Source organism: Dicentrarchus labrax, unplaced genomic scaffold, assembly GCF_905237075.1.
Source record: "Dicentrarchus labrax unplaced genomic scaffold, dlabrax2021, whole genome shotgun sequence".
NCBI classification, from domain to species: Eukaryota; Metazoa; Chordata; class Actinopteri; family Moronidae; genus Dicentrarchus; species Dicentrarchus labrax.
Window position 1 is genome coordinate 13341334 of NW_026136709.1, and position 12599 is coordinate 13353932.

At 39.3% G+C, this 12599-nt stretch overlaps 1 protein-coding gene across 1 annotated transcript in view; it reads right to left on the reverse strand.

The window, feature by feature from the left end:
* prex2 (phosphatidylinositol-3,4,5-trisphosphate-dependent Rac exchange factor 2) overlaps positions 1-3794 on the reverse strand; it is an 89392-nt gene extending 85598 nt beyond the window's left edge. Inside the window, exon 1 of the mRNA XM_051410905.1 lies at positions 3293-3794. Coding sequence (XP_051266865.1) covers positions 3293-3430 — 138 coding nt within the window. The 5' untranslated portion in view covers positions 3431-3794. The remainder of the gene's footprint in view (positions 1-3292) is intronic.
* Positions 3795-12599: the final 8805 nt, after the last annotated feature.

Genomic DNA, 12599 nt, shown 5'->3' on the forward strand with positions numbered 1-12599 from the left:
GTGACCACCGACAAGTTTGCTGACCAATAACGTTTCCAGAGAAGGCCCAGGAAATATAACAAAGACAATCATATGCGGCCATGTTCAAAAGACGTTAACATACAGATGCAATATTCCTTGAATTTAATTTGTTCCAAAGAGAATGACAAGAGCAGAGATTACACAGCATTATAATGTCTCAAACCATATTTATTTAATTTAAATTTATGCAAGGGATTAAAAATGTTTTAAACATTACACTCTGCGCTTGCTTCATAGTTCAACAGGCTTTTGTTGGGGAGAGGAAGGCAACAGCTGAGGGACCACTTAATGCACTGCAAAGCTTTTTGCAATATATTAAGTTAACTTGTGGCTCAGATCTCCCTCCAGAATCAGGACATGAAAGGTTCCCTCCATTGTCCCTTCTTGTATTCTCTCTCCTAAGTGCTTATCACGCAAGCAAAGGGCTTTCTATGTCTCTCTGTCAAACTGGAAACAATGACGGAGATTATGTAAAGTATTTCATTTGACACTTTAACCAAAAAAAACTAGGGAACGGCAAACACCTCATTAAAGTGACTGTTTACATTAAGCCTTGATTTGTTCCCCTCATTGAGACATTTCTAAGAATAACTGTCATTTTATTGGCTCGTAGCTGTCCAAGATAAACACCAGTGTCCACCGCCGCCCACTATCTCCCTATAATTGTTCATTATGTAAGATAGGCCTGAGATATTTCAGACAACTTCCCTAGAAGCCTTCCTCTCACTGTCAGACTACTGTGTAACTTTAGTACATGCAGTGTAAAATTTAGTGCCTTAATCCAAAAAAAGTCAAATTTTGACTTTCCAATACGGACACCTTCAAGATGCAATCTGTATATTTTCCCACGTGAGGTTAAGTACGGCCAAACAATAGGCTCAGACTATTCTGGGACAAATTGCTCTAATCATCCTTGTTCTGCGTGTTGTTTTCCACTACCTTAAGAGTAAAGTATGTGTGAGGTGCATTGTGTTTGGGTCCCACGGATCAGCAGCCACAATCTCTGCTCTACTGTTCAACTTCGGCTACTCATTGTTCCCCAGCATTTCCTAACCTCAGAGGAATTCCTCCTCCAGGAAATATGGTTTACAAGAGAAGGCACCAAGCCCAGCCACTTGCAGAGACACCCCCCACTACCCTTCACCCTCCTGGCAACATTTATTGCGTGATTCGCTCTACCCTTTTCCCTTTCACCCCTCTAGCAATATCCCGTCTACGCCTCTCCCTGCTGGCACTCGGGCTCCCCTGGATTATCCCACCAGGGAGTCTCACAGAGGGGGGCCGGGTTGTTCTCCATTCTGACCTCTAGACACACAGAAACTTGTGTGGTTTGTAACTGGCAGTAGAGGAAGCGGGGCAGGCAGGCGTGTGTTTGTGTGTGATCAGATGAAAGTCTTCAGTATGACCCTTCTCCACAGTAGGGCTGTCTTTGATCATCCTGAGTATCTTCGATGATACTCCCCAGATGATAAGACAGTAGATAACAGGGACTCTTTTGTCTTCTTCCTCTTACTTTCTAGCTTCAATATCATCATCTTAAAGCGCCATAAGCTTTACCACACAGCTAAACCAACAATAGTTATCTTTCACTGTCAGATCTCAATCTGATGCATCCGTCCTTTCATTCCCGGCCCCAGAACAGAGTTGCCTTGTAAGGATCAGTCACTTCTGAAATGAATCCCAGTTCCAGCACAACAGGGGAGATGAAGGAGGGGTGGCTGAATTCCCCAAACCCCCACCACCAGGACAGAGGACACATTCCCCTCATGTAATCGCCTCCTCCATTTCTCCAGTGATGCCACTTCTAAGAAAGGCCAGATAGAGCTCCATGATCCCCTCCCTGGTCCCTCTGTCCTCCATTGGAAACATCTGGGCAGTGGGAGGGAGGTCAGGGTGTACACATTCATACATGTGGTCTGGGAAATAGCACTCCTAATGACACACAACACAGTGCCCCTTTGACCTGACTTCCCTGCATAGTTCCCATTGCACTAAAAAGCTGAAACCCGCTGAGAAAACATGGTGGAAGCCCTCCATTCCCCAATCCAGATCACACCATATCAGTGTGTTGACTTTCAACATCCTTAACAGCCACAGCTTTGTCAAAGAAGACTTGACTACAAAAAGTGACAACAACAGATGTTGCCAAAGTCTCCCCTTCCCTCCTGTCTTTGAGGTTAGGTGTTATTTTATATTATGCCATCAAGCTGACAGAACGTCCTTCCTGTGTTGCAGAAATCAAGTGTTACGCTCAGTGTACAGACAGAGATGTGTTGCCCACTGAGTGCCAGCGCCTGTGGTTTTCATTTGAGTCCACCTGTGCTGTCCTTGGCAAGACTCCCCACTTCTGGATTTAATCAGAAGCTGGCGAATGAAGCAGTAAAATGCACTCTCCTGTATTATCTCTGCTGTGTGGAAAGTGGGGTAATCATATGGATTGAATAGTAATGGTGTGCAGTACAAGTTAATAGCCTGAGTGTGACAATTAAACGGTGAGCTGAAATGCAGTCATTATAGAGGTTTTCCTGATTCATTTGAGCTCTTGCTCTCCTTCGGATTCAATTTTTTTAGTAATATAAGTAATGAGTGTAAAAGTGGGAGCAACAACCAGGACTGGGGCACTCTCACTTCCAAGGTGTACACCATAGTAAACACTGCCTAAAAATATGAAAATATGGTCATTCAAAAGAGAAGAATACTGGTCTGATTTTGTTGTTTTTGTGGTTTATCTGCATTTTAAATTGTAAAAGATCTACTTCCCCAAATTCTTCTGATCAGTCATTGCCAAACAAACCCCTATGAGCCTCTAACAGGCTATGATCAGGCTGAGAAGAGGATTAAACATCACACCGGCTGTGCGAGAACTAAAGCTGTGCCATGCCTCGTTGTGCCTGCTTTACCAATTTCACACTTGCAATCTGAAAAGTTAATATAGCCATCAAAGGGACTGGTTCAGAGAGTATTAAGGTAATAATAATAATAATAATAAATAAATAATAATAATTAAGGTAAAGGTAATAATGTAAAATGTCGATTCTCATGTAAGACATCCCGCTCGCATTAATTAAAGCAGCCGCATGCAGGGGAAATTGCACTGCAGGTTATTAACATGAAACAGGACGAGTTCTTGCTCTGCACCCTGATGCACCCTGCATACTAAACAGGCTGGCTGTTTTTGTTTGTTTGTTTATTTGCTTTGGGGTTTCATTCTCTTGAGTAAAAAACATGCACTTTTGCGCGGTGTCAGGGTAAAAACATCCTCAAAACTCACCGAGAGAAACTCTAGTGTCCCAACATAATCCCGTTCAGTCTTTAAAAGTTCATTCAGGACGCACACTCGGAGCCGGAGCTGTTTCTCCAAGTCCTTCCCGCTTTCAGCTCTGTGCTCACTTCTGCTCTCCTCAGTCATTGTGAGTAAATAAACGCAAACCTTTCCTTCCTTCGGCAAAGTTTTACATCACAAAACAGGGGTTTTTCAGATGCGAAAGTGTTGCAAAGTTTGCTGCATGGTCAAAACTGAAGGGGCAACCGGTCTGCGCTCTGCAAGTCCACGAAAAGTCCAAATAAAAAACAAACAAACGCCGGAATACTGGATGACAACGCATGAAAGGCAAGCAAAGTTTTCAAAAATGAAATAAAAAAACAGAGGTGGGAATTACAACAACAACCAGACAGCTTCCCACAGAGCGTCACTGCAGAGCGGACAACAACTGGACACCAGTTTGAAAGTTAAATCCATGTGACTCCTACAATCTTCATCCTAATCCAGCCTCCCCGACAGCCTTAAAAGCAGATCAGGACCAGTGTCAAGTTAGCTACAATACATGCTGTGAGTTCCGGTTGCTGTTTTCAATATAAAACTGCAGCAACAGGTTTAGAGAAAAAGCATCAACTCACATATTAAATCAAATAATTTTCATGATCATAAAGATTAATCTAATCTATTAGAACTGGTGGTAAAAAAAAGAAACTGAGATGCAGGAAATTAAATGTACACTAACTGGATTGATGCTCTGCAACAGCGGTTCTCAACCTTTCTGGTGTCAGTGAACCAATGCTCTACAATACTTATTATATATTTCAAACTTTTAATTTAAAGGAACAATTACTGTACTTCTGGAACTATTGTAGCTGTCTCCGGTTATCTTGACACCCTTGAATCATGAGCAGGACAGGAAAATGTTCCCAAACTTTATGTCCTATAACCACACAGGCGCGTTAGATCATAAAGCTGAGGTAGTATGACTTGACACTATTTTTCTGTAAAGATAATATTAGGTTCAGATTAAAAAGATAAAGATAGCAGAGCAGCACAGCCTACAGTGATTCTCCATTTCACACATTTTCATAGAATTTATCCCCACTGAAATTTATGGAGTGAAATAATGGGAAAATTAAACTATTCCTCACCCTCAGTGCAAGCCAAAACCACAATCTGACACATATAAAACATTTGAACACACTTTGCCATTCAGTTGAATGAGCAAGTGTGTTTTATGACACATGGTATATATATAGTTATGTACACACTTATTCATTAATTCTGTTCGATTATTTCATGCATTTCATAGAAGTATTGGAAAGCTGTCCATCAGTTTTTGAGTAATGACATGTAGGTGTGTCAGAACTTTTTGAAATGGAGGCTGGTGCGGCTCTGGTGCAGGGAGGGGCTGAAGGCGGTATGCTGGCGGAAGACAATGACAACCGCATGTTGGAAAAACACTGGTGTAAAATCTGGACTCAACTGTTGACAAACTTGGGGGCGGGGTGGTATCAGTCATACATTTGGTCTTCACCGGACACAACATATTCCCTTCTCTTGGGAAATTTAATTTGGAACAGTTTTCCTGTAGTTCTCGCTTGGGTGTGCACTGAATTCTCACTGGATACAATGTGATACATGTAATACAGCCAGATAAAGTCTGAAATGAGACATATTTGTGTGGGATTACTCAATAATTTATAAAGGGCTAGAAGCCAAAGTTTACCATTAGCGGTACCAAAGCCACAGCAAATAAAAAGGCAGCAGTTACAAAAGTCATTTGTAAAACAAGAATATTACCAAATAAAATGTTTTAAGTGTCACTGGCCGGGTTTTTACTCACATACAAACAAGTCAAATGGTAGCACTCTGGAGCCCTGTTACTACACTAATTTGACAACATGATTAATATACAGTTTATCTGCAGAGCATCCCTAAGAATGAGAAGGCCAGGTTCTTTGGTGTAAAACGCAGAATTAGACTGTAGAACCCCTCCAAGGCAGACGTTTGCTAGAGAGGGCTCACTTTTATCACAGAGAACACACTCGTTCAACAACACCTTCTCCAGCTTGTAGGTTGCCTTTGTTGCTAGAGGGGAAAACATTTTCTAAGTCATCTTATCTTTACATTAATGCAACACATCAGAAAAGCAGTCAATCAGACATGTTTTCTGTTCCCAGGTAAACTTTTGAACCTAGATCTGTCGGTCTGTCACCAGGGAAATCGCTCTGACACCACATCTTTCAAAATATTGATCAGCCTTTCCTTTTCCATAGGAAACTGCTTCCCACTTCATTGCTCAGTGGATCATAAACAGATATAACACTTCTTTTAACTCCTGACTACAAAACTCAAACATTTTATTACTCAGAATATCCTATGTGTGTCCCTGTTGCAGTATTTGATAATGTTATAAACGAAAGAAACAAATTTATCATTACCTCCCTAGGATGTATCTATGCACATGGTTGTGATGTGTCATTCTGGTGAAGGTCTCATGTGCAATGCACTGAGCACCTGTAATCAGAAAGTACCTTTAAAACAGTGATCATAGCATATACTACATCCCACTGTAGCAATGTGGGATGAACTGGCCCTAGAAATAAAAATGCATATGAGTATATTTCTACCAGGGGAAAAGAAAGAAAGCTTTGTGAGACAACACACTTTCTTAGATTCGTCATCATTTTCCCAAAACCTGTCAGTCTGGACAAAAGATGAGCCTGCATAATAGACAGTGACTGATAGGTGCTGATTCCCTGCTGGATCAGGTTAGGATTCTTGAACAGGTGGGGCAGATTTCAAAAAGCTCAAGAAGGCCCTCCTTGTACACCGAGTACTTCACTATGTCTGTGATGTCTTGGTTGGTGCTCTGTTGACAAAGAAAAGCACAACTACTACCAGGTATTTATTCCCAGGGCATTGATGTTGAAACTCACAGCACTGGTTGTACCAGGTAGGTGTATCACAGCCAAATTGTTATTTCATAGACACCTATTTACTTACCTATTACTGAATTAAGCATTTGTTATGTAATGTATTGATTTTAAAAAGTATAGTTTTTATTTGTTAGATTGATGTATTTAAAAAGGTTCCTGCAGAAACAGTGTACTAATGTGTAAAATTAAAGCCAGCAGTATTTCAGTTTAGTGACAGCTCTTCAGCAAACCCTAAAATATTCCAAATCTTGCACACATTTTTAAAGCCAGGAATGTGTTTAGCATCCGCTTAGTTATGTTACTTTAATCACTTTAATTGCTTTCTTTCTGCTTGTAATAAAGCTCAGCAAAAGCACAGTAGTCAGTTAATGAAGTATAAAATTGTGTCATAAAACTTTGGCTTATATCATTAAGTTGAAAATTACCATATTACCAATATCTCTGTGTAGGAAACCTAACTGCATACTTTAACACTGTGAGTTCTTTAGATCAGTCGAAAAAACTAAAACAACCAAATATCTTCAAGTTACATCTTCATATGCCATCATCATAGAAAGAAAGCAGCTGTCTCATGATATCCCTGTAAGCCCAATTTACAGAATATGTGTGTAAATGTGTATCTGCAATGTGTATGTGATTATGTACATTCTTGTGAATATTATGCATAAAAACAACTAAAAATGGTTGAGCCTGCACACAGATTCAAAAACACTTTTATTAGCACAAGACTTGTGGAAGGTCTGGGACTCTGCACCAGAGCTTCAAAGAACCACATGATTCTTAAGAGACAGTTAAAACACATTGAGCCCTTTTTCTTCTGCTATATTTCTTCACAAATACTAAAACTTCGTCTAAATATGGTGTTTTCTATTTGACAGGCACAGTTAATAACAACACATGTCTGTGCTAATGAAGTGTAATTAATACAGTTTGGCCTTTCTAACAGATACAAATACAAACTAAATTATAGTAAATGACCTAAGAGCATTTCTTCAATTCAAATTTCTAGCTACAAATGCATCCTGTCTCCAGTAAAGTGCCTCCGCCTGGTGTTTTTTCTGGTTTGATTTAAGATCTTTTTCTTAATTAAGCAAGAAGATCCTCTTGTGCCACAACTCATCTTAATAAGCTGGTAATGTATTAATCCTATTCAGCTGCAAATCCTTACATCCACTTCTCACACTGCAGTTAATGTTTGCTTGGAATTTGGGTTTAATTTCTGATGAGAAAAATACAGAAAGAAGAAACTGAGATGTAAAAAGACACAAACACATATGAACAGTGATCAGTCAGGGTGTGTTTAATTAGGACAGAATTTCCACCCTTGGGAGGTGAAAGCTATGTTCAGCCTCCCGTCTTGCTCCCTGCTAACACAGCAGTGCAGGAGCAGCCACTTGAGAAGCTGGTTAAGTGTTTGTATATTGAATTAGACATAGTATGAATCATTTTTGCACCCGGGTAAATAGCAACACAATCAACACTAAAGCCAACTTTAATTTCACCAGCTTGAAAGTCTTTTCAGGGGATTTTAGGGGAGTCATTTGCAGCCCACAATAAATGATTTAGGGATTAACATCCCAATAAGAAGGGATTCAGTTTTGCTCCATTTTGCAAAACATTCACACACTTTGGTCCATGACATTTTTTCTCCATGTATCTCAACATATTCTGGAATATAGTCTGTCTAGTGGAGCACATTCACCTGAGAGAGAAGGAATTTAATGACTACTGGCCTAATTTATCAGCACCAGAGGGAGTCTTTATTTTATAGACCTATTTTATGTCTCAATTACAGGTTAGTGTCGGTTTTGTGAGGTGAGATAAGGACATGGCTCTTTAACTTGAGGAAATCTTGACATGTAGTATACTCTGGTGGTAAAATGTAGCACTGCATGCTTTTGGTGTATTTCTTCATGATAGAGTTGTGTGTTGTACTGTTTCTTTGCTGCCACCAGAGAGCACTATTGTTTTTTCTGATTAAAATACTGCTCTTACTATGAATCGAACAGAGCCAGGGATCAGGCCTCATAATAGGTCTATTTATTGACAAAGTCTGAATGGGCCTGGATTCCATCCATTCCTACGCTAAATGTACTAAATTTGGGTCCCAGTCTGAAAAAAAGTAGAGAAACCATGTCGACATTTGCGGTAGACCAACTTAATTATGTTTTTATACTAGCCATTCCAGTGCAGGTAAATTTCCAGACCCTCATATTTTAAAGCCCATGACTTTGGTCTGTGGAATTAACTTCTATTATTTGTGGTTTAGTGCTGCCGGTGCCTTGCTGAGGGCTGCCAGGAAGTGTTCTCTTCTTTCCATTGGAAAAGGAGTGTGTGTGTTTTATCTGATAATTTCCAGTTAACATCAAACATGAGGGGTGAGAAGAGTGTTAATTTACACTGATATGAACATGTTAGCCCCTATGTGCCTTTTAGTGAGTAAGTTTATGGCAGCCAAAACCAACATTCCTACATTACATATCTGCAGTGGTGTCAGTCAAACGTTGTTATTGTTATTGTCTTTAGACTTATTTCTGACTATTCAGATGAAGGAAAAGAAGGAGACAGGGGATGTGCAGTATGTAGGGAAGCTCAGGTGGGTTTTAAAATTAAATGTATTACTGTGAGTGGTTTGAGTTTTTATTACAGCCTGTATTAAGACCAACCTGTAGGTACACATGATACTTTATAATCAGATAAAACCTTTTTCTGGCAGATCTTGAATGCCTGCACAACATGTAACAGTTAAGAAAACAAGATGTTTGGCCAAGGAAAGCCATTCCATGTAATTTAATGACAGAAATACAGCCTTGAGTAAGTACATTTATGTTACAAAAAGGGTATTCATGCTGAGCTATAAGGTAGTAAGTAACAATCTCTGCATTGTGGTTAATTTGCACTAGTTGATATTGCAGTGGTGTGCAACAGGCAGTCAAGATAAGTGTGTTAATAAAGTCATGGCCTGTTGCTAAAACAGATCTACAGTACTCATGGATATATTATTCTTAAAGTTTTGTAGCGCACCTGTTTTTCCCCTCTTTCTGCCAAGTTTCTGTTTCCTGAGTGACTGATGATCCACTGTTACCGGGGGTATCGCTTACATCCTTGCAGCTATTAATCAAATATTTGATACACATACATTGATTCCCACCATGATATTGAGTTGCTGTTGTAAAAAAAATAACAAGGCATCTTTATAATGAGAAATGATCGATTTACAACAAGCATCGAGGGAACTGTATTTAATGAATAGTATAATAAAGAACAGTGGTGGAAGAAGTATTCAGATCTCCTACATTAATAAAAGTAGTAATACCACGCTGTGAAAATACTCCACTACAAGTATAAGCCATTACTTAAGTAAATCTTTACTTAAGTAAAGGTATGTAAGTATTATCAGCATAATGTTCTTATCAGAAGTAAAAGTACTGCTTCTGCTGTCAATGTCTTACTATTATATGTAATCTTCTTGGATTAATATTACTGCTGAATTAATGTGTATCTTACATTTCAGTGCTGTGGGTTGAGCTCAGTTTAATCTACAGCAACACACCATATTCTATAAAAATCATCATGTTTGTGGCATTGCTGTCCTGTGAGAACCACATATCTCTCTAAAAAGTTAACTTTTCATGAGCTCAGGAAAACAGCCCTGTTCTCAGCTTGTGACAATGCATTTTCCAGCTAATCCAAGAAGGGCTTTAAATAGTTTAATTAGCTTAAGAAGTAGGAGAATTTTCTCAGCCCATAAAGGAACACTTAATCCTTCAGTTTATCACAAACATTCAAATTTCAGATACATGGTTTTCACTGCACAGGAAGGGTATGGACCATTGTAATCTGGAAATTAACTAGAAACTAAAGCTATCAGTCAGATGAAGTTGAGTAAAAAGTACAATATTGGCCATTTAAAAGATGCATAAAAATACTTAGAGTATACCTTGAAACTGTGCTACTTAAATAAATGTGCTTAATTACATTAAACCACTGATACAGCGATTAGAATTGTCAATTATTTGCTGCAAGAAAATATAACATCATCAGATTCAAAACAGATATGAAACACCTTAATCTTTCTGTTTTACTTCTCTTCAAATCCACAGTTTCATATTGTCCAAATGTCTTCAGTGATATGTGTGTTGTGGAAGATTTTCAGAAAATGGGACGAGTAATCGCTTTATCTTAGGTTTTTGTAAAATGTTGTAGTCTCTCTTTTACACAGAATCTACTGAAATGACTAAATCACTGTGGAAGAGAGACTTGGCAGTTGAGGGTGACTGGAGAAAAAGTATTTTTCATAGACTTTTATAGACATGGATATTCAATATTAAGCAAATTGAATTCCTAGATCTCCCCAGTGTGTGCTACATGTAAGTTACACACTGCCTCCTTTGTACCATAGTTTTAGCCCTGTGATTAAACATTTTGGGGAGGGTATATCAGCAAAAATTAATTAAATGAACAGCACACCATAAATATTGACTCCCCTTTTCACATCAGTAGGGGATATTGGGCCCATTTAAATCTGAATTGAAACTTTTGTCAAGACTTTTTGTTATGGACAAATCTGAAGGGCTGCAAGATTGGATAAAGGAGGAAAAACCTTTTACTGCTCAAAATGACTCATGAATCCTTTTTTCAGATGTTCCTCTTTTTGTGAATTACAGTTTTACCTTTTCAGTCCTCTAAAATCGTTCAAATAAAACAGAAATCGCTTATTTAAAGGGCCAAAAAGGTTGGGAACCATACGACAATAGTCTGGTAATTCCTTAAGAGTTTTTCTTTTTTGGAGCAACAATAACCAACGCAGCGCTCTTCAGAAATCTTCCTCCACTTTATTGACTCTTCTCTTTAACCACTGCGCTCTGCTGCCAAGGCCCCCTGTTATTCATTTTGCCTCTCAACCCCAACTTCACTGATTTCTATTACTGTAAGCAAGTCTTTGTGCTTTGTAATCTAACAGATGGAAGTCTGTGGGCTGCAGATGTCTCAGCAAAGCTTAGTGTAACCCATGTTTCATCTATGATCTCACAATGATTGATGACTGCAAACGTTTAGTCTTTGTCATTGAGATTATCTTCCCCTAAATTCTCCATTCATTGCGATAGTGACAATTTTTTTCTGGCTGCCAAATGGCCCACTTTGTGCTGCCTCCCGGACCATGCACCATCTTTAACCCCCTCTACTCCTTTTCTTTACTTCTCCCCTCAGGGTCAAAAGGTCATAGATGTTCACTCGCAGCCCTGCTCAGGGTCAGCAGAGATCTCTCAGATCCTGCAGAAGCCCTAAAGACATCACAAAGAGCTGCAGTTAGCCCCACAGTTTGACCAGTCCCCCTCCTCCCCATCACCACAACCAGTGCAAGCCCCACTCTCAGACTGCATGCTTATCAAAGAGTTCATTCACACCCCTCAGTACAGTTTTAGACTCAGAGAGGAACATGGTGATTTACTGAACCTCGGTGCCACTCTAAGATTGCACAGCGTAAGGCTTAACTCAAAGAAAGATGCTTGGTTCCTCACCATCCCACTGACCACAGCCCAAAGCGGTGCCACACGCCCAGGTCTGCGTACCTGTGTGTTAAAAACAACACAGAGACCACCGCACTGACTCCAGGCAGTGCGCTCAACCTACGTCTCCTTGCCCAACACGTCATGCATAAATGACAAGCCAACGCAACAGCCTTTACTTGCAAGCTTTTTCACTCTTCCCCACAAATCCCTGAACATGGTGTACATGGAACGCAAAGCAAGCACTTTATGAATGTGCTTCTGTGTGCAGCTGTCGTGGGGCTCAAAAACACTTCAGTGTCTGGGTTTATGTTATTTTTTTAAAAATAAGTCTGTAAGAAAAACCCCTCTTCTTGGTACATTCAAGTTAAGTTCTGACGACTTTTTATGGCATCTATACCAGAGACATGTTCACTCAGAATCAGCTTTGATGTGCCGATCAAATGCTCCTTACAGATGTGCGATGAATATAACTAATGTCACTTTAACCTTGAAGTTTTCTCAACATTGGCTTTACCTCTTCATTATTTGGAGTCCTACAGACCACTGTACTATATGTGTAAAATTAATATTGATAATAATTGCAAAATCAACCAATTTCCTTTAATTTCTTGTCTTTTCTTTTGACCTTATCAAAACCAAATATAAGCAGCACATATTCCTTCATATGATAATACAGGCATGGCCATTAAACATTGTTATTACACAAAACAAGGACATTTTTCATATTTTATTTGTTGTATGGGATATGCATAAAAAAGCTGTTTTTGCCCAAACAATGATCACACAAGTATACCAGACATATGAAAATCCATTGTGTTTAACCTTGTTTTAAAGCTGAGGCTTAATGAGCAAAGTCATTTGGTA